The 24,192-nt window shown below is 37.4% G+C and overlaps 1 protein-coding gene across 4 annotated transcripts in view; it reads right to left on the reverse strand.

The window, feature by feature from the left end:
* The window catches only part of LOC139772839 (zwei Ig domain protein zig-8), a 125,314-nt gene that overhangs the window by 7,816 nt on the left and 93,306 nt on the right, over positions 1-24,192 (reverse strand). For all 4 annotated transcript variants that reach the window (XM_071706818.1, XM_071706793.1, XM_071706809.1 and 1 more), the window contains 4 exons: positions 21,097-21,259; positions 11,282-11,523; positions 8,975-9,194; positions 4,180-4,363 (listed from right to left, as the gene is read on the reverse strand). In XM_071706818.1, coding sequence (XP_071562919.1) covers positions 4,180-4,363; positions 8,975-9,194; positions 11,282-11,523; positions 21,097-21,175 — 725 coding nt within the window. In that variant the 5' untranslated portion in view covers positions 21,176-21,259. The remainder of the gene's footprint in view (positions 1-4,179; positions 4,364-8,974; positions 9,195-11,281; positions 11,524-21,096; positions 21,260-24,192) is intronic.

The following is a 24,192-nucleotide window of genomic DNA, read 5'->3' on the forward strand; positions in this document are numbered from 1 at the left end:
ATTTATCATTCAACGCGATGTCGACACGGCGAATGCTCTTTCTGCTGATGCGGCATGGGACGTATTCGTTATGTAAAATGAGTTCAATAATGAATCTGCTAGCGTTCTCGTGTGTGATAACGGGTAGGAAACTGCAAAATGGAAATTTATACGCTTATTATTAAATTAAATATTAATTACATCTTATTTTACATTTTTATGCATATTTTAGTTGAATAGAATAATATGTGCAAAGAGAAGTATAAAATATTCATGAAATAAAATTCTCATGAAACAGCTACTCTTTTTACAATTATTAATAATTAAATTTAAAGTGCCATGATATCCACTGTAGCTTTTAGGATATATTTTAGGCAAAAGGTATCCTTTCTTCACAAAAGTAATAATGAAGCTATGTGTTTATTTGAAGGAAACATTCAAGTATGAATTTTTCAACAGAAGTCAACAAGTTCTATTTTTGCGATTTTAAAAATAATATTTTAGATTATTCAGGAGAGAGAGAGAGAGAGAGAGAGAGAGAGGAGAGAGGAGAGGAGTCGGTTTTTATACGGCATTTTTTCTTTGTCTCCGACGCTTTTAGATATGCATAAGAACTTAAATAAAAAACAATACATATATACTTTAAGATCAGTGTATTTTCCACGTTTCCATCAGTATCTTTGGTGACGTCTCTTCTTCTGTTTTAACTTCATACCGCGGGTGAAAAATATCAGTGGACGCTTGATGGATTACCGCGGCATTGACAAAATGAAAGCGCGAGAGAGCTAATATGTTCAGGCGAGCAATATGTCCTTTATCACGGTGCAGATTGGGCCAGGTTAAACCTACATTGCGAATAAATTAAGATAGATCGTAAACATAACATTGATTCGACGGCGCGGAAAATTCGATTTAACGCCGGTCAACTACGGGCCACGCTTTGTGCATTACTATCGTCGTCGTAACCGGAGGTTTAATTACAATCCCGAAAATTTAATGTAATTTGACACTGCGTAAAATGCTATTTTCCACCGTACACTTCCCCTTCCATTCGATGATCGTTACGCCGTCAAGAGTCCTACTGTAATTTAATGAATTAAACGCGATGTTAAGCGCTATAAATTCATTGTCACTTTACCTTTAGCCCCGGATACCGTTCGCAAATAATTTGATTAACGATTAACTCGGGTCGTTGTTATAACGCTACTTTAGCAACGTCCAAAAATGTATGTATATACACTTTTTTTAAGAAAATATTTAAGTTGAACAAGAAATTTTCTGTGCTTTGTTTACGTAAAATGTTCGGTACTAATTTAGTAAATTATGTTCAATAATTTGGAAACAAACAGATATATAATTCAGAAAAAAGTGATTATACATTTTGTATAGTGCTGTAAGAACAAGATAATTAGTTGTTAAAGATAAAGAATTAATATATATATTTGATAGAAAATTATATTTTCGACTTCTCTTTCTGTTTTCCGAGTATTTTTTCCAAGGTATCGCAATGTTGGTAATCGATGTAGACATGTCTGAAAGCACGAGATCATCAGCGACGCATTGTTAAATTATGGGGGACAGAGGAAACCAGATAGATGTCGGGTGATTAATTAAATGAAAGGTTAAATTAAGCGAGATAGCAATAATTCTTGCTCTCCCGTCACTGCAGACGCCGCTGCATTGGGAAAACAAGTGCTATGGCACTGCAGCAGTTTCATGTGCAACGTGTTTACGGTTTGCGCAGCTGGGTTTGCGGTTCACGGAGTGTCCCACGTGAGAGCGAGCGAGAGAAAAAAAGGGAGGAAGGAAATAAAATTTTACCACGATCGGCCGGGAACACACATTCGAACTTGGTTCATACGACGAGCATTAAAGTACTAATACGAATTTAAAAAAATTATCGTGATAGCGAGAAAATTCACGGCTGATAGAGATGATAGAAACGATTTCGAGAGATATAATAGCCGAGAGATTCTAATTCTAGAGGTAATTCTAACTATAATCTCTTATAAAATTTAGGAAGACGTTAATTAATACTTTAATGCGTCACGGACGGCAAAATATTTAGCGTCAGTACCGTACAGTAGCGTACAGTTGCCAGGCAGATCGCAGAGGGACGCTATTCTGTTCTCGCAGCGGGATCCACGACCTCGTGTATATACAGTCGTTGTATGTACAGAAGCGCGCAACGCAAACTAATTTCATTTACTGTCCCGCCGTGTCTCACCGGCACCTAACTTTACTGTCAGGGCGGGCCCACGGAAGCGTCGGTCTCGACCAAGAACCGGCCCCCCCGAACATTGGAACCTTTCTCGTCGACACGCCGCCATCCTAACTCTCGCGGCTGCTGTCATCAACCACCATGTAACTCCGTATGAGCACTCTACCGGCACGTATTTTCGGGTCCTTCGGGGATGTTCTTGTATCCTGGCCCGAGAAATCGCGAGCAAAAAGGCTGGAAGCGATGACATTTTGCACATCAGTGCTGTTAGATATACGAATATAAATTCCCCCCCCCCCCGAGAAGCTTTATATAAAAGTTTCATAAAAAGTTTCATAAAAAGTGCAAATTTTCAGTATTATCTGAGAAAACCATGCAGTTTTCTCAAAGCTTACAGTTTATGAAATATGCATATATAATTTTTGTATATGCATATAAGAGAAAACAGATTTTTATGGTCCTTTTAATGGTCCTTCTAATGGTCCTTTTAATGAGTAATTTAAATTTATAAAATATAAAAAAATGGTTTTCTTTATTAATAAATCTTGATCTACCATGGTATTCTTTGTCTATTGTAATAATTCGGTGTTATAAAAGAAAATTCTGAAATTTGACTGCTTTTAATAGCAATAAAATAAATAAGCTGTCAAAGACGTGTAAGTACATTACTACAAATTCACATCTCTCGCGAACGTCAGGTTTTCATTTCGTTTCGTTTTTTGAGATTGCAGCTATGAGCATATATTCAACATGATAAATTACATCATTTATCATACTTAACAAAGTAACGCTGGACGAGACAAGAAAAATGCGAATACGCGACCAATGTATAAATGGGATGAAATTTCGCGAGTTTTTTCCCCGACTTCCGTCCGAAATTTTCGGACACGACTTTCGAACGAGGCGTGTGAAACGACCGGAATACGTTGCATAATGGAATGTTTTATATCCCATATCTCACATCTCATTGAACGATATGGAACGAACTATATATTAACGAAGCTTAATATGACAGCGTGTCGCTCTTGCCTTTTTCTTATTTCCGCCGTGAGTTTTATTCAGCGCGACAGTTGAACGAGCCGGCGAATCTCTCCGCTATTATACGGATCGCGAATAATGAATTCTTATGCTCCAGAATCGGTTCTTTAAAATTCTACCGTTCCAGCCAAGTTGCACAGGAATCTATAATAATATATAATCCGCGAGAGAGACGAGGGAAGAGCGAGCCGTTTTTTTTAACGTTCCGCGAGAAACGTTCTGGGGCGAGACGTACAAAGAGCCGAGAATTATGTACATGCGCGATCTAGATTTGACTTTTCCCGGTCGCTTCTGCGGGAAAGTTGACACAGAGTCTTTCAACCGCGCGTAAATGCCCGTCAAACAAGGAAAAGTTTCGTGAATTAATTACACTTTGCTCGCATAACCGCGTCAAGTTTGTCCGACATTTAGATTATGCATTTCTCATATTTGCCGAGAAGTATTTCGAGCGAGAATGACTTCGCGCAAGCAAATTTCGAATAATAGAGCTATTAAGCTTAAAGACCTCTTCGCACCTACGTCATTTCCGGCGCAGCGTATATAGTTGTATCATACATATTATATAACAATACTAATTTAAAATTACATTTCCATATTCTCACGATTGCGATTGGCATTATGAGATAAAATATATTGATACGCTACTTTGATACGTATATTGATATTGTTTAAAGTATATTATATTATAATAAACTATTAATATATTATATTAATATACTATTAATAAATATATTATATTATATTATATATTATATAATAAAGTATATTATATTATAATAAACAACAGTTCTGATGCAAAAGAAAAGCGAACGAATAATAATAGCTTAAAAATATAAAAGCTCGCTAAAGAGGAGATTAGACAGTGAGAACCGTCTTAAATTCTTTCAGCTGATATTAAGCGGTATAAAGAAAAGAATGGGTTATTTAAAAGTTCGGATTACCTGATACCGCCTCTCGTCGTATCGTAGTTCAAGACTCTATTGCCATGGAGCCATTGGACGACGCTGTACTGCACCTGCATCGCTATATGACGCACGACGCACAGTAGTTCGATGGTGCTATCAGCTTCATAATACTTGTCCCGCAGTGGTTCGCCCAGGGCGTCCACTATTTGGACGGACGGTGCTGAAAATTTAAAAAAAAGTAAGATTTATCAGCGAGTCTAATTTTTCGACCGGCAATCGCGTGAAGGACTCGGAAAAATAACTCTAATTTGATAATATCTTCTGCCATCCAGAAAGAGAACGTAATTAATACACTTTTCAAGTTCATCAATATCTCTTCGCGTAGTAAACATTTGACTACATTATGAAGTCATAATTTCGGTCAATGAGAAAAAAATTGGGCATGTCGCAGCCAATTCGGAGCTTTCCAAGCGCACGTCGTCGACTTAAAGTTTCTATCCTCTTACAAGAAGTTTTCGTGTCACCACATTAAAGTAAAGATACTACATTTCGTTTAAATATCAAAGTTTTACAGCTCGCGCGAAAGTTTTACACATTAATACGTTACGTACGAAGCATGTCGTCGCACTTTTATTGGAAAGTTATCTTTCATTTGAAAAGTCACATTTCAACCTATTAACTTCTGATATCCGATCTTCTTTCTTCCTTTTCTTTTTCCGATTTTTCCACATTGTTCTCTACGTTATCTCTTACTTCAATCAGACTGTCATATAATCTATTCTATAATTGTGTAGTTTTGTAAATTCTCAAACTTCATAGACTTCGTCTGTTATTATTCAGCGTCGAAAAAATTAATTGACAAGTGAAGGCAATTAACTGAATATCGGAATTGAAGCTTATGAGTTACTTTTACGAGTATAGTACCACTTTTATTCATCGCCACACATTTTTTGTCGTAATCATTACCGCAGATAATTGCAATGTAATTTTGTTCTTACGGAGATCACTTGCGAGATTCTTATTCTAACGCAATCAGTACTATTTGCCGAGTTCGTCGATCTCTCGCCGTGGCAATCATGCACATCATGAAATTCGGCCGTACACACGAGCGTGATATTGGATTACATCGAACTCGGCTTCAAATATTTAACTTTATGGCCCAATAAATATCTCTCATATTGACGTCATTGGGTTGTCCACACGATCGAGTACCAAACGCGATCGAGCAAACCGATTCATTCGCGTCTTCCGTTCAGCTGGACCATTTCCAATCGGTGCCTCTACGTATAGGCTATATTGCGGCCACGAAAGCTAAGTAACGTACGGCTGCCGAAAGAAATCACGAAAAAGGGAAACGTTTTGGAGATAGATCAGAGTGTTCTCTCGTCGACCTGGTACTCGACCTCATGAATACCGCGCGAAATGTAATCTCTCCCGCGCTCGCCCTTTTCTCTTTCGCCCGTTTTTTTTCCTTTTTCTTTTTACGCATTCTCCATCTGAGGTATGCCGCATTTTATTTCGCATGCTTTTTCGCAACACGATACAAAATTTTCCCCATCCTACCACTGAAATAAGTATGTTTTTCGCTTATTTTTTCCTTTTCTTTCTTCCTTACCTGATAATTTCACGTTAACGTTTGCAAATTTCGAGCTACCATATGTTTTTGCAGTTAATACAAATAATACAAATAATAGAACTCCGAGCAGATACCAGAACAGCAATGTTTGAATACTTTGTAGGAATACCTATCTATGTATAATATTATAAAAAATAAACATTTAAACAAATTTAAATAAATTAAACAAATAAAATTTATATATATAGGCAAATAAAATTATTTTTAGTGGGACGCTAAAATTTTCGCTTATTATTTTACTTTCATCGCGAAATGCGTGAGCGATAGAAATTTAGCAAAGAACAAAGAACTTGAAACTTTCACGCTGTTACATTTGAATTTTAGACACATCTACCCTGCTCTTGAATGCTTCAAGAGTCGAAAAGCAAATTAGAGATTGCATCCCACTCGTGAAGCTTGTGCACTCTTTTGTTAACATCGTAACATCTTCTTTTATTAATATGGTAAGAGGAACACGCGTTGACTAAATTGGTAGAGCGACGGCAGATGTATAGGAAGACGAACGATCGATAGAGGTCGAGGAAGTAGTACTGCATACCAAAATCTCGGCTACTTTATCTTGCGGAATCTCATCCTCACGGATTAAGTGTTGATCCTATCCTTTTGCGTACATCCGTTCCAGCACAGCAACAATATTAGCGTTCTTTAAATATAAACCACCGATAGTGTCCAGAACTGATTGCTTGTTTTACATTTTTCTTTGCATGGCGATCATGATCCATGCTACTGATTCTATTTCAGATATGATAAAAGAGCATTCTCATGTCAAATTATATTCATAGTAGTAGAGTTAATTTTTCGGTATTTATATATTGTATATACATACTAATTATAAATAATTATGAGTTTATAACAAAGAATTATATAATAATACGATAATTTTGTATTCAAAAGATCAATTGATTTACGTTATTTGAATATATCTATTCACACATACAGAAATCCACTCTGTTCAAAAAATAGCACTGATAATTGATTGGAACGCGCGACAATAGTCAGGCAGGGCGCATTCATATCCTGCGTTAATTATCGTACGGCGCGAGATCCATCGATAAAACGCGATTGCAAGATTCGCACAATGGACAATTGTGTTTACCGTAATTTGACTTTCAAAGTTGAACAGATACAGAAAGAGAATAGGTTGCCGGGGCCAATGAGAATGCGTGGTTCGACGATATATCGTTCTTTCAACGGCATTTGACTTTTCGAACCGCGTTACAAACGACCTCGTGAAAGCTCGCGCACAAAGGTATCAACAGGGTGAAACGATTAAATTTTAATTGTACGAATATCGAATGATATCTCGGTACTCGGTAGAAAGCGCAAAATAAATGGCTAATATCTTCGCGTCGCCCATCACACTATCAAAATATGGAAGAATAAGATAATCATTTGCGAAAACTTTTACTTTAATGTAAATACGCGTAGCAGTCTTTCAAGGCGATCGCGACGAACGTCGCACACACCGCAGGAATGATTTCGACAAATTACGGAGAATGGTGGAATGCTACGAGGATAAGTGCAAGGGACTTTAAGTAGATAATCCCTTTGAACTCGCGTTAGAAGATTCCGGGCTATAACGCGAAGAAGCTACGTCGTCTTATCCCGTAGAAACGAAAGCTTACGATATAATCTCACATCGGCAAAGGCGAGCAAACCGGGAAATAAGTAAAAGAGAAGACTCTTGCCTTTTTTTTAATCGTAACCCCGCAATTCTATACGATTTAGCGAAAGTTAAGTCCGTACGTCTTTACTTAGACTTACTAGAATTTTTTTAGTCTCTCTATGCACCTTACCGTATTATAGTTTCGAATTTGAAATATATTTTATTTGATTAGAAAAGATGGTCTAGAGAATATAATCATATTAATTTTATACTTTGAAATCGCGTACATCGTACAGATTCGTGCGGGATATTTTGTACTTCTTCGAGCTACAATTTCGCGACTTTTTAATAAACGTACCCGTTGTCGACCTTTATTCTTATTTCATGATTTTATGTTTTTACGGCGCGCCCTTATTGTCCACCGTTAGCCTTTAAAATTACGCAATTTCTCCTCTCGCATTTATTATAAAATCTTCCCGCCGTTTACAATTTTCCGTTGTCCATTTCTCGCTCCAGATCTCCGTCTAGCTGCCACTTCACCCTTATACAGCCTCATTTCGCCGAATTGCTCGACACACCTCGATTACCGGACTACAACGAGATGAAGTTCTTCCGCTTTGCACCGCCGCCGCCGCCGCCGCCGCGCCCTTCCGAACTGAACGGACCGTGGATTTTCTCTTTCCTCTATTCCCGTCCGTCTCGACTACAAGGCACTTCGTTTTCAATTATCCTTTTAAGCGATCTCCACCGCAAGAACATTGCAGACGGAGGCAATTTGTCCGATCGCTCGCAGAACTGCGGAATTTGAGTTTCTCTTCTTCTCGTCTACTCTCTGTCGCTAGCATATTGAATCGTAAGGTATTACCGGGAGATATAAATTCTTCTTTCTTTTTGCTCTCTTACTAATTCAAATGAGCGCGAAGGTGGCATTGAAGAAAGGTACGATTTAAGAAAAGTGTCTCGGTTTTTCATTCTAATCAGTGCTGTTTCAATTCTCTCATTTATCTACGTTTTATTTTCAAAAAGCGTATAGACATATAAGCAATTCTATTATCTTTGTTTTAAAATATATAGTTTTTTACGTTTTATCAAGTCTTTTGTTTGAAAGACGAAGTAAAAACTTGAATTACAATCATCCTAACTATTTAAAATCTCTTTTAAATACATTCTTCCTTTGTTCGTTGTATAAATGCTACATTAAATTCGTCTCAGACACGACGAGGGTGGAACAAAAAAGTGTGAAACGGAAGAAAAAGACATGTAAGCTTGAGAGAAAGTAAATAGTAGAGAAGAGTGTTCGTTCTTTGCTCCGCTTCTTTTAAGAGGGTAAAACAATTGCGTCAAATTGCTCAAAAAGAGTTCATTCAGAAAAATCTACAAATGACATTCTCTACGAGGAATTTAAAATCCGAGGTGTGTAAAGAGAGCGCTGCGTAAAATCTATTCAAAGCGAGCACGTGAACTAGAAACGTGCGGAAATCTTACTTTCACGAAGCATATATGGTTCGGTAAGACGTCATCGTCGTTATCAACATTACTGTCCCGATGTTGACGTTAGGCAAAGGTCGTTAGGGCACGTTATCACTTACCGTTAATGTGTAGGTTGACATGAATGAACTTTGGTGGATGGGTACTGATCTGACACTCGTATTGGCCCTCGTCGCTGCTGTTAACACGCTTGATACGCAGCCGCCAGTTGTCCGGGTACTGAAATTCGATGGTGTATCTCGAGTCGCCCGTGTACGTCTGCTGGCCGACTGTCAGCAGTCTCATCTTCTCGCTGCTCTCCTGTCGTCGCAACCAGGATACCTGAAAATACAAAATGATTCTCCTTGAACGCGATTGCTGCGATCGAGAAACTTAATCCCATAAGAACATCACCGTGGTTGGCTCGTTTTCATTATCTTTACAAACTCGTTTACAACGCTAATGTTCGTACAAATATGACACAACTGTATCTGTGGTCACCGAAGACAGATTCGAATATTTTTTCGATCCAAATGTCTAGCCGCCAGTCAACACAAGGATCGCGTATAAAAATATCAACAGGTGTACAGACAATAGTTCGTGTGCGGATTTTTCCGATTCTACCGACAATTCTCATGTGTATGCGTTTTATATATGCGAGCATATTTGCACCGTACTACTATCTTTGCTTCGTAAAAATATTCTGACAATATTTTATTTTCACAACTCTGGCTTATTTTTACTGCAATTGTGTAATAATCGAAAAACATTTAATAGAGTTAATAAACATTTAATAGCTAATCGATAAGATAATAATCAATTAGCTGATTTAAAATAAGGTCTTTGTTTTTCAGAGATACGTTTTGATTAATTAGATGTTCCTCTAATAATTACATATATATATATAAAGCAAATATTTCTCCAATAGATACAATATTTCTTTCCAGTTTGTTTTTTTCTTTATCATAAAGAACAACGTGTGATTTGCGATTAAATTGGATTATCTGTGCAATATAAATTTATAGTAAGTGAAACGATTAATCGATTTCTACAAGCTGTGTCAAGATCAGATTAAGACATAGCGAATATGAAGTAGAGAATGTAGTTTATCCACGTAACTGAAACTGAATAACATGTTACCGAATAGCTCCATTAAATGTATGTAATATCATACATCTTCTATATGGAACTACGAAAGCTAATCGGGTATTATCGGTGTTTTGGAGATATATGCACATTTATTGTGTGTGTTCGATATCGTATATAAAGACACAAATTACCATCGATTTATAACTTTCGCTTTTCTCGAAAGTGTGTTAATATTTATTTTATCTAAAAGTAAGAAAGATACCTAAAAGTATGAAAAAATTATATTAATGTATAGCTTTTATTTTAATAAATATATTTCTGCTGAAGCTGTATATTTAGTAAATCGTTTAAGTTAAATCTCTCTATCTACCTATCTATCAGATACTAAAGAATTAGGAATAAGGAATATGAAGAATTACCTACTTCTCAAAAAATTATTTTGTTCAAGTAAGTATAGACTTTTTATTAGTCGAATTTTTAGACTTTATGTTGTTAATAAAATTTAAAAAAAATTAAATTACTTTCATAGAGTTTGAAAAAAAATTTTTAACTTGTGTAAACAAATATTTACCTTTATATAATTTGTGAGTTTACGTTATTAGTTGGCTATATTATAAATTCCCGTTACGTAGGTAACAGGATATTATCTGTTCAAGCGCTAGAGAGATTCATGCGCGCACAACCGATATCTGACCGCATAATTTGTTCTATAGTTTGGGGCGTGGATAATGCGGAAACGGTTTGTAACTGTATTACAGCAATAAATGAACAGTAGTACTTGGGAATAAAGTCATCATAGCTTTATATATATATATGAGGTAATTTTGCAGTAGATCAAATGTCGTTGCTCTTTTCTTTGTATATTATAATAAATTTTTCTAATTATTACAAAAATCGAGATTAAAATATTGTCCAATTAAAATTACATGCGCTTATCTTCGAAACTCTTTGTACATTTAATAAGATATACGATTAAATCATATCGAGTAAGTAATCGTAAAAATGGAGAAAACTTTATACCAAGTTTAAGAAACAGAGATTTATTACTGAATTATTATGTGCAGATTACACATATGAATAACCGGGTCGCCAGTAGCGATTACGCGAATTTCTCCTTAAATTCGTTCCTTGAAGTATAAAATGTACAAGCGCGCTCGCAGATTAATCATAATAAGCTAAACGTAGCTTACCCGGGTGTAATAAGGCAAAATATTCCGAGATTAGTCGTGAATTATTGCGCTGTGCATTTGTAGCAGTGATTAAAAGCTGCGGGCGACCAGATACGAGGCACGAAGGGGAAGGAGCGAACAGAATGACTGAGTGTGCGTTTTCATGCTTACGGTTTTGTCCTGCAGCAACGATATCCTACAATCAAGCGTGACGCTAGCACCAGCCTGCACCGTAATGTTGGAGCTCTCGCCTTCGAAGTGAGGGCCCCATTTGTGATCGTGATGATGCTGATGCTTGTTCAGAGTGCTGTGCGTGTCAAAGATGTAGTTCAGCATTGGTGCATCCGTCGGCACAGATCGCTTTGCCGCCGTCGTCGATTTCGTCGAAATCGAGTCCGTCGCCAGAGGCAATTCTGTAATGTGCCAAAAGAAAATACATGTTATTAATATATGTTATTAATAAGGACACTTTATAACTGCAAAATGCTGTTTAATGAAAAATTATACCTCGGAATTTCGGGAAATTATTACGAACAGCATCAAGAACAGCATGCAACGTTTCATTCAGTATATAATTTTCGCTGTTTGTTATATAAAATGATATGAATATAAAAGCATAAATTATCGAAGATCTGTATTTCATATTATAATAAATATGGAACAAGTGTTGCGGGTATTATATCGTTCAACATTTCGAGCGCAGCAGCGTATATATTGAACACACACGGCGTGTCATCATTCGAATTGTCATGATTGTTTACGATATCATGCGTCACATTTACATGTATTTTCATATTATGTACACTCTGGCGAGTCTCTCCCTGTTTTTTTGCATTCAACCCGTCGCACCCGATAGTAACTCGTGACTTTATTTAATCGATTCGCTGGCATTCTCCCGTTATGGGCCATCGCTCAGGTTATCGACATTCAGCCAACCTGCCAATAACGGCCAATATTCGACGTAAATATGCATTTACGCCCGCAACAGGCGCAGCGCGCAGTCGGGATACACGACATCCTTGAACTGGTATTACTGCTACTTACGAGGATCATACGTCCCGAATTTTTCGGTATATTGCCGAATAGAAAATACGCTGTTATTCCGTTCCATGTTGGAAAAATTGTAAATTTCCTCTAAAGAAAGAAATAATATAGATACCTTTCATAATGTCGCAATAATTTCCTCTTTTATTCGAATTAATAGATATTAATACGTTATTGTAACAATATAAAGTCCAAAATTTATTATACTTTTTTGTTAACAATATTTATATATCCTAAAAATATGTTTAAAATTTTGAATTTAAAAAATTTAATTTAATTTTTAATTAATCATTGAATTGTTTCTTAATAGAAAATAAAATTATAATTCTTTCGTATCTTTTTTGTATTATAATTTTTGGAAAATCAATTCTAAAAATTGTAAATTTCTTAAGAATTGCTTAAAAACACGCCAATTTTAACTGTTAGGTTTCTGCTACAACGATGTAATGGATACTGTGATTCAACTTAACCAACAGCATTTCGTTTATGGTGACAGTTCTTCGTGCTTTGTACTCTCTTTCAACTTTGATAATGATAATTTCTATAGGTACACTTCATGCTACCGACAAAGTTCGCAGTACAATCCGACAATGTCGGATGCGTTGAATATCTTCATGGATATTTCGTCGCAAAGCGGAAAGAGAAAAGACGGGCGGGAGAATGGGAAAGCCGAGAATGAAAGGGAACGAAGATCTCGCGCAATGCGCACGACGATGAAGGAAGTCACGTTGCTCGTCCGCGTTCCAAGGATCACCAAGTTAGATACTAACTCGCGATGACAAATTTTTCCCGAGTTTATACCGTGGAAGAAGCACCTCCGCAATGTTCAGACACGTGATGTTCAGATGTTCAGAGCTAAAGAAATAAAAGCAGAAGATATACTTTCTACTAAAAAGTTGCGGTGGAAGTTGTATGTACGTAGGTTGCCTTATCGGTTATTTCGTGTCGCATTGTCTCCTCTTTCACATCAAGTGCGCTTTTTGACAATCATCACAATCTTACTTTTCTTGATATAAATAAAATTTGTAAATCTCTGTTTTAATAAACTCAATAAACGCGATTGAAAAATTCTATTTTATGTATTGAAAACTGTTGAAAACTATTTAACGTATTTACCTCTAAGATATGTAAATCTGGATACGGGCATTTAAAAAATCATTCAAATTTCAGCAGCGCGGCGCTGTAAATATAAGAAATTCGCGTGGTGGGGTATATCGGAAAATTTGACGTACCGAATATAGACTTCTCTTTCATAAGTCCCGTCACGTAACGCCAACAGAAGTTCCATTTGAGAGCGCCGCGGACGTAAAGCCCGTTGCAGTCGATTGTTCTACGACCGAAGACGAATTGGAGCACTTGTGCAGGTAATCCTGACTTTCATCGAGTCAGCGATAGGTGAGCACGGGAGTTCCCCGAACCTTTCCAGCAATTCCGACAATCTTCGGGAGATCCGACACAGAATTCACGGGGTTGCGACAGAGGAAAGAAAGGAATATACGAGCGCACAATCCCACGACGTAGTCGCACGTCAAAAGGGATCAGTATGCCGCGGAGCGCGAAATTTTCTTTCCCGCGCGCGACTCCTCGCCATCATCTCATGTCTCTGAAGCTTCCTTATCCCTTTCTCTTCTCCTCCGTACATTTCGATCTCTTCGCCGTTTGGCTTCATCGGTTGCCTTTTCCTTCCCGCTCGCACCGACGCGTCAATTCCGTTCTTTCGATCGCGGAAATTTTTCCTTCGCCCGAGGGAAGAAAAACTGATCGGGAATTCCGTTGGAACTGTTGGAAGCGTGTCTCGGATACCGAGAAGAATCTATCTAGTCAGCCGGTCGTCGGCTCGTCACTCTCTCTTTTTCGTTCTCTCTCTCTCTCTCTCTCTCTCTCTCTCTCTCTCTCTCTCTCTCTCTCTCTCTCTCTCTCTCTCTCTCTCTCTCTCTCTCTCTCTCTCTCTCTCTCTCTCTCTCTCTCTCTCTCTCTCTCTCTCTCTCTCTCTCTCTCTCTCTCTCTCTCTTTCGCTCTCTCTCGGATATGAAAATCGTTACGTCGTATTGACATTAATATCACCTGCTGAAGCTTTGCTTTGATACGGTCGCGTTGTTAAGGGAACGAGTTCAGAAATATGCGGTATGTATAATTTTTCGTTCACGCAGGCTTGATCAAACTGATATGATTCAAAATGAAAATAAGATCATGGAAAACGATGTTTCAGTTGATGTACTGCAGGAAAATATTGAAATATTTCGATAAGAGATCGTGATGAGTCATTAATCTGCTTGCATGTTAAATAATCTTCAATAGATGTTTTTATAAACTGCACGGTGTTCTTATTATTCTGATAAATTGCAAATAATTATTTCCAGCGATGTTTGTAGGTGTGTCAGGAAGGTGATAATCGAATGTGATAAATCGCGATATTTTTCTGAATTTATAATTGGCATATACTTTGCAAGAGCAGATATATTTTTAATAAGAATATATTAGAAATTATATGTTATAGATATTTAGAATTAAAGACATTTAATAAAAATATATTAAAGTTTAGGACATTAGAATTCAGCGATCTTGTGATAGAGAGGTAATTTTGATAGTACGTGTTACACAACACAATACATACAGTAAACCAATCTCCGAAAACTTTCCGCAGAGAGGGATTGAAATTGAAATAGAATGATCCATGTACAAACAATATTTGAACAGCTGACAAGCAAACAGAAATGGCGAAGCGTCGTTAATTCCCGACCACTCACGCGAAATACGGCGTAATTCAACTTTCGAAGTCCGGCATTCGAGTACTAAGCTGAAGAGAGATGGCCGTGTCGGTATGTCGCTGGTACCAGCTGATTGCAACCATTTGTTGGCAAGATATACATTCTGAAATCACGCTGGTATAGGTACCAGACTATACGGCGTGACTAATTATACGAGTTTATTCCGTCAGATGCTAGTGAAATCTTGAGTCGGTAGCGCGAAGAACGATACGAAACATGTGGAGGAAATGTTGTAAGTGTTGTGCCAAGATAATATATTCTTCAAACGCAAATATACGGCAAAATCATACATAAAATTAAAAGTATTAATCTCGCTTTTCTACAAATACATTTAGTACATCTATATACTGTTATATAATTATTCTTATACAATAACCACGCATAAGTTAATGTGAGACATAAAACAAACACGAATGTTCTAAAATTTCTAGAATAGATAAGATATATGGCAAAATCATACATAAAATTAAAAGTATTATAAGCTCGCTTTTCTACAAATATACATCTAGTATATTTACTGTTATATTATTATTTTTTGCAAAATTGTCTTTATATTTATAATCGTTAATTAATGTTTTAAACGGTATTTGGCTAATAGACGAAATAAATTTTAAAATCTATTATGATAGTGGGGAAACAGTACTTTCTTGTTAAAAAGAGAATATTTTTTCATTTTAGCCCGATGTTTTCAATATATTTTCATATTAAAATATATAACTCTAATACACAACGCCAAAAACGTGCGCGTACGTATCATGCATTTCGCATATCGGGCGAATGAGCAGAGGACCCTGCGGTTGCGGCAAACGTTGATCTATTCCACTTGGGAAATGCGCGCGTCGTGTATTCTACGCTCTACCTCTGCGTTCCTTGGGTTTAGTTCGAAAATGTCGTTCTAGAACAGCGGTTTTCAACCTTTTTATGATTGTCTTTCAATGCTTGGTTCCATTTTCATACATCGAGGGTATAGATAGAAAACAAAACGTGCGCCGTTGTGAATGCACGGTACAATCGCATGGTTCAAACCACAATAAATAATTCTGATTCGTAACACAGTCTATTGGACCTCTCATGTTTTATGCACGCTTCACTGTGCAACCCCACGTGTTACACATCGTCGTAGGCTTATGATGCAGTTTAGGGATCAGTAGATCTTACCCGTCTCGCCTTTATTTTTCTAGTACCTATATATTCACTTTGTCAATACATGAGTATGTGGAATTTTTGTTATAGCCATTTTCTATCTATTTAGTACAATAAATGCAAGAAATTATCGTAAATATTTTGGTTTATGTGAATGTATTTAAATAATATATTAACGAAAGAGAGAATACTTGATATCTTATAAAAATAATATTTGTACATACTTAATAATTTTTATATGCATTTAGATGATTTTATATATTTCATAAACAGAATAGTTTTTTAGCTCGGAATTCTTTTTTTCAATTAAGCAATACTATAAAATTATTATTTTTATAAAGAACAAAAATATCTCTTATTTTAAATTGATGTAACATGCATGCATAATATGTTCTTTCCTTGCTAATAAATAACCATATCTGAATATTTATCATTCCATAACCCATTTACTTTTCGCTAAGGCCTTATAAATTTGACGTCACAAAACGTTCGCTTCGTGATTTTTCTTCTACATTCAATTTACGATATTCGTGTAATGTTCGTAAATATAGAGAACATATTGTACGCGTTATACCTTACACTTTGGATAGCTTCGCGAAACCGATTCGTAGAACCGGCCGATTTATGACAAACGTGTTGCAGGTGCAACGCGTTGCAGATACTATAAATTGCGAGAATTGCAGGTATATACGGATGGACTCATGGCGAACGCTCGGTTGCATGTTCGAGTAGTTCTCTCGTATTGCGGGTATTGCAGACGTCATGCAGCCACGCACGCGACGAGCACGTGCATTACGCGCCATGTCAATATGTTCTGTACACGTATATGTCGTATACGTCGTATTGATTCGAAGTAACATTCAGATTTACTTTGACTATGTAGTGATTAAACTGCCGAAAATAGAAAAGAAGAGAACGAAGATGTTGATTGGATAACCCGGCATATAGTCAATTATAAGTATTTTATTTATTTATTATATTTATATATATTATAAACATATAAATATAATTATATTTACACAATCTCGACTGTGTGCTAATTATTTAACCAACATCATCCCTCTTCACCGGCCGTTTTAATTAATCAAAACATAATGAGACAATTAGAATAAAGGGGAGAAAAGGGGAAGGAGAGAGAGAGAGGGGGGAGGGGAGGAGGGAGAGAGGAAGAGAGAGGAAGAGGGAGGGAGAGAGGGAGAGAGGGAGAGTATACGCATGATATAGAGGAGCGGTCGTAGAAGAGATGGATGGACCGATGCTGCAGGTTACCGTATCATTAACGAATACGTGCTCACGTACTCGGCATGTTCTGTTCGACATAGACGCATTTAATTTACATGGTGTACGCAAGGACGTCAGGTAACATTCCGCGATGCTGGCAACGCGCTGTGCTGGGCATCGATCTCCCTGGGAATTAATCGTACATGTCGGCGTGCCGATCGCTTTGTCACTTTCATGATTTGCGTACGCGCCCACGTCGCGGTGTACCAAATAGATTAGAAATTCTGCACGCGTTTCGAACGTCCACGTTGCACCCATTCTCTTCCCTCTGAGCGACGTGACGCTCTCATAGCAGAGAAACGCGTCGATTGGTATTTCGCCGCAGCGATTCTCTTGTTTGGACAATTTCTCTGCGCAGCGCTGTCTCATGACGCAACAAGATCGCCACTATTGGCAAACTAATTATTCTTTTGCAGGATTTTTTAAACCAAAGACGAAGTCGTATACCAAGACATCGAAGTTACTATTCGTCATGATTAGCCCAAAAATTCAATTTTGTAATTTTGCGAAGTTGCAGAACATGCGTAACATGCGAAATAATGTAGTGGAATTAATAAAGACCGATTTAATTGGAAGCTATATGTACACGGGATTATGAAGCATACGGTTCATACCTATAATCTTATTATCATTGACGCGCAAAATTCAAATATCGCGTTATATCCGTGATCCGAGCCTGTTTGTGATATGTAATAAATTTACTCGCTGCAATTTAGAGTATACTGGGCGTGCTAATATTTCGACATGCCATTACTTCGCTCCGACATTTCCGATAATCCTAAATTCATTGCAAAATAATTGACAGCCGATCTGATAGAATGTAATTTGTATCTCAACTCGATTATCGATGCAGCAAATAATTGATGCAAAACATTTGTCATAAAAACAATAATTCGACCGGAATAATACCGGAAAGCGTACGACAGTCCCTTCTTTTTGTTGCCGTCTTAATGGAATCTCTCGATAATTGCGTTCTGCGCGCTATCCTCACCATCATGCGAACCGACATCGGCACTGTTGCATCTGACAATGCCAAGATGGGCCGCTCAGCTCATTTCCGCCTTACGAGGAACAATAACCGCCTCTATCGAGAGATAACGTGTCTTCGGCAGAAGAGACCGCATTGCTGCGAAATTCTCCAGCACGTCGTTGCATAAACTATTAACGATTATATGTTCCAATCTCAGAAGTGAATCACGTAGTTAATTCGAGGCAGCGAAATAAGAAACGCGCTAAACGAGGCAGACGTGCATGAAAGAAGTGGACGAAGATGAATAGTCCAATTACGATGATTTACTATCATTTAATGACGTGCATTCGCGAGAAATTTTACTTTGTGCTTAGATTCTCGACATTGCTTTTTACAACAAAGCGTGCTGGTTACAATATGTAATTATCCTTTCAATCTCTTTTTTTCTCCTTTTTTCGACATAATGATTTAAGCTTTTGTTACATAAACGGTTTGATTTTAAGTATAATATGTTTTTATAATAAAAAAATTGAATCTTTATTATTATCGAAAAATTACCGCTTTATGATATATAAATTGAAGTAACTTTTAAATAATTTGTTTAAGAAATAGATGTACGCACCGTAATGGTTTCTCTATAAAGAAAAAAAAACAATCTGCATTTAGATGTTTCTTTCTTCGTCATCTATCGATGAAATATTTAATTAGTTCTTCTAATCAGATGCAATATGAAACGACGTACAACGAAACAACATGTCGTATCGCGGTATTACGAGGTAATAAGAGAACACGGTCGGAAGTTATTATCGTCTCTTGGATTTACATTCTGTCGTATCCAAGATTTATCTTCGACCGTAATCTAAATTTCATGGAGATTCATCTCGCGTCTCGTGAGATAGGTAGGCTCTTTTGCGGGCGACACGTACATTTCAGATCCTCGTAGATTTCGCATGAGCTCCAATCACACGCGCACGCATTCCACACTTTAATGTGTAAATGAAAGTTACGAATTTATCGCATAATATGAAATTATATCACAATACGAAATTATATGAAATTATATTATATATGAGATTTTGTATTACAAAATATACTATAATATATAAATATATTGCAATATATAAAATTTCCGAGTATCTAACAATAAATAAGCTAATAATTTAATTGTACCGATAGATGAGTCGGGTAATTATATTTAATTACAGGTCAGGCTTATTTTAATACTTTAACCCGTGTATGAAATAAAAAGCATCCAACAGTACATAACTCAGAGATTCATAATTCAGACGTTGCATTTACTGGCTATTTGGTTATCTGGTTGGCTATTTGGGTGTGATTGCAAGCTATAAATATAATGTCACGCTGCTAATACGTATGGAGCGAGCAAGCATTCCCCAGCGTCATTAAAGTCATGAAGTTATGGGATCCTACTAAGCATCGTTCCCTTGATGATGGACGTTAGTCGGATATTTGACACATTCGATACGAGTCTCAGTGACCATTCGCAACGTACGACGATGATTTACCGCGTGCCGTGAGTCGCGGCGGTCTTGGAGGAATGTCCATTGTGGAGAGCTCTTTACGACGCGACGCGACGCAGAGTTACTGCTGTTTCGAGTGGTATTTGGATCATGACAAAAGAAGGAATGGCGGATATCGTTTTTTCACTTCCGAATAGTATATTACGGTAGGAGTGACATGTACAGTTGGGGACAGAAAGGTTATCCGGTTGAGTTTCTCGGAACATCCTATTTATATTTATATTTAATATCCAGCTACCATGTCAACAATTACCAATTCTTTTAACTAATTTCATTTTTATTAACTTTAACTAATTTCATTTATATTTGACATCTTGTTTGTCTGCTCTTATAATGAATCACTGCGCAAGCTGTGTGCATTAGTGCTCATCCACTTCCAAATGGGATGCGTTCCGAAATTCAACCGGACAACTTTTCTGTCCCCAACTGTACGTGTAACAACGAAATGAGAATATCAGAATAAAAAAGTTTTCAAGTTGTAAAAATATGTTACGACTCACGAGAAGCTCTCTCGTACGAGTAAATCTTATTTATGATAAAAGTAACAGTTTGTATGTCCTTTAACAACGATATCCTTACCCCAAAATGCTCTTTTAGATCAAAGTTATAGCATTTACATATAAAGGAGATAAAAAGAAGCTTCATATATACTGCAAGATAATATAGTCTTTAAATATCTATTTGATTGATTGACTTTTATCTCTCAATTATATTATAGCTACCTTTGTTGAAAAATTTTGATTGACATATAGATATTATCGGTTATTTAATTGCATTATTGATTTATAGCGCGAATGCTTTTCATTTTATACTCGATCAGTAACGTCACATGAGAACAGCTGATCGTTGTCGCATACCTACCTTTCATACTAAATGTCGGCCGACCGATTCGAAATTCTCGATACGATCTTTATGGCAGTCGACATTGTGTTACCATAACTCACTCTACGTCGCTGTGCTACGAGCAGGCCAAACATCGGGGATTCATGTTGTTAATACTTGGACATGCGCCATTGCGCACGCGGTACAAGTCATAAATACTATTCGGGCGTGATCTGTAAATCGATTTCGACAGACTGTCGATTTTGTTGCAACGATAATTTAGGAATTAGCAACGTTCGTTCATTTCACGGTACGATCCATCTATGTTTGTGTCCTTGTGTGCTCCCTTGTCGCTTCACCACGCGCGTGCAAAATTCGCAACGGCAGCGCTCATTTCTCTTCTTACCGCACACTCACCTGTCTGCGTACCGGATGCCGAGAGGTGAGCCAAGCGATAGATCGTCAGGAGCCGAAGAAGCCACATGACACTACACATGACTGGCACGGCGCGCGGCCCCTCGCTGCCTTATCTATTCCCGCTGCTGTGGCCTGTGCACCACGGCCTCGACATCGCCATCATCTGAAACACAGGTGCGGAAATTGTGAATAAGTAGTCGAGTTCAGTTTACGTCCCGGCTTATCTCCCGGCCCCATTCGAGTCCGCTAATTCATCGTGTTGAGTAATCCGTGAATTGAAAATCCCGGTGTAGCGCTGTTTCGTGTCAGTGTAAGATTTTCGCAAGATAACTTTATCGCAGTGTCGAGTCCTGATTAAGACTAAAAAATTGTCGGAAAATATACGCGCTAGCGAAATTCGTTTGCAGACAATTTGATTACTTAAGAAGCAAGCGAAGCAGCACGAGAGGTGTGATTGCTAAGCTTAATTATCATTTTATCCAACACGAGCTATCAGATCAGTTACGGCAAATGAACATTTATGTGTGATATATGGGTTGTTTAAAGAGATTATAAATACTAATAACGGCAGAGCCATTAATAAAGCAGTTAGCGTAAAGCAATTAGACGTCGGACAAGAAAGAGATAACGTCTCGGATAACGTACATATTATAAAAATAAAGAATTCCCGGTGTCGCAAAGCAAAAGTCTCACGTAGAACGCGAGGTCTGGATGCGGGATGTTCTCGCGCGCCGGGAAATAACAACGAGGAAAGGAGGAAGATGCGCGGCGCATCGTTGCCATAACGTAATTAACTCGTTTTATACTGGCGTTCGTAAGTCGGCCGACTGCCGCGCTAATATGAAAGTATCGCCGTCTCTACGGGTATTAACTTCTAAACTTTCCCACGGGCAGCGCGTGCGAGGAGTTTAATTAAAGTATGATTAAACAGCGTAGGAGTAATTGAATGAAACAAGTAATTCCTTGCATTTATGCATTCGGTATGAGGCGTCGTATAGGCGACATGATATTTAAATCGCTTTATCTCTCAGAAATTTGAAATGCTCGTGTTAAATTTAGAAAGCGGTTTAAAAATTTTTTGAAATGTTTACAGATTTATAGTCGCTTTTAACGTTTCTTCATATGTAGGTAATTCTGTTGATAAATTAATGATATATATGTTTTGAGATCTTTAAAAGCAAAGGAGTAATTGAGAAAAATCTCAGATTGGGTCATAGGATCAAGATACCTTGCACATCGAATACGAGAGAAAAATACGATCTCACGTATCATTATCCAATCTCGATTTCGACGATGCAGTGAAATCAAAGGCGGCGGCAATTGAGGACACGGAATGGGACGTATCACGTATCGCGTTAGTCCTTCTAATGGCTCGCTCATCGACCCTTTCGTTAAAGCTCACACTGCAACTAGCGGTTAACGATTTCAAGAGATCACCAGTTTCGAAGTCGAGTGCGTCACAAGTGCGTTTTACTCGCTTATCAGGATGCTGTTAAGAGCTATTGGCATTAGATACTGCGTTATATTGCTCTTCTATATAAAATTGCATTAAATCTACAGTTTCGTGTATGATATTAAAAAGTGATCTTTTTACCTAGCAAATAAAAATATATTAAAAACATACTGAAATTTACACTTGACACTATTAAAAGAGTTTACGGTCTTAATACTTATTGCAGTGTTCTTATACTGCTCGCATTTTTCCCTCCTCATGGAACTTTGAGAAGAGTGACTTCGCATTACGAGTTTCTGATAGCTAAAATATATCTGCAATTAGGACGATAAATGCTAATGGAAAAGGCGCGATGCTCTTTTCTAAATTACATTAGCATAAAAGACCTGACCGGATTTAGACCGAAAGTTTCAGCTTTCACACTCCAGAATTCTAAACTTCTCTCGTGCCGCGGACTCCGGTAACATCGTCATCGATATGTGCTCGCAATTTTATTTCGAATAGATATATATAAATATCTCTTTAATAAGAATCACGACGCAATGTCTAAGTTCGATCACGTACCGCCACGTTTCGGCAAGAATCGTTAGGCAACAACTCTTATTCTTCTCCGAAAATGCTGGTGTGAAATGTAACGCAAGGCACAATCAGGAATCGATGTCACGTAGAAGAACCAATTTTATTGAGACATAAAGGAATTAGGCCAAATTAAACGATATTGCTTCGTGACTCTTATTAGAATGTTATCAGATAACGTATTCCTGCAGAAGCTCCCGGAAAACGCCGGCCTCCAAGAATCGGTGCACAATGAGGACGCGAAGAGGCGATATATCGTCCGATTTAAATCTCCCTCGCGGCGATGCGCCGTCACGACGCGCTATTAATTCCGAGCGATATATTTCGGTACGCGCAAGCACGACAACGGAGAAAAGAGACTGCGCCATCATTGCAATTTATTTATCTCCGAACCGATCTACCTCGTCGCCAACCCCCATGGTATATCTCGTCGTTAGTTTATTTCGTTGAGAATCGTGGCTCAATGCCAAAAATCTTCCGTATATCGTGTCCGCACTGCTACATTCATTTCGTTTTACACTCGCCATTGGCCCCGGACTCCGATTCCTCTCTTTTCTCGCGTTCTGAGTTTAAAAGTTTTCACAAGTCATAAAATCTCTTCTACACGGGCTAACATTCACACTCTAGGAATCTTATTGTGTTAATTTGCGATGCTATACGTTTCAAACTTCCGGCTTAACTTGTAGCGACAGATATTCTTTAATCGGGAATTAACTTTTCTCTAAGAAAAACTTGAAAGAGACGGCTATTATCTATTATCATTTAAAGTTATTCATCTCAGTAATTAAATAAAGTAACTTTAGCACAAATAAAGTTCACTCGAATTTAAATACCATTAGTATTTAACTATTTGCTAAAACTAATTACCGTTTCGGGATCCCAATTAACGACAAATTAATTTTAAATAGTTGAGAAAATCTGTCTTTAAAATCGTTGGTAATATCGTTGGACATTCTACGTTTATCTCGAGCAATTGTATAAAATGTCGAAATAATTTTACGAATAAAATAAAATTAAAATAATTTTGATAAATTGATAATACGATCAGAACGTATAAATTGCAGATA

Source organism: Temnothorax nylanderi, unplaced genomic scaffold, assembly GCF_030848795.1.
Source record: "Temnothorax nylanderi isolate EJ_2023f unplaced genomic scaffold, tnyl_v1.0 TNYL_tig0004_pilon, whole genome shotgun sequence".
NCBI classification, from domain to species: domain Eukaryota; kingdom Metazoa; phylum Arthropoda; class Insecta; order Hymenoptera; family Formicidae; genus Temnothorax; species Temnothorax nylanderi.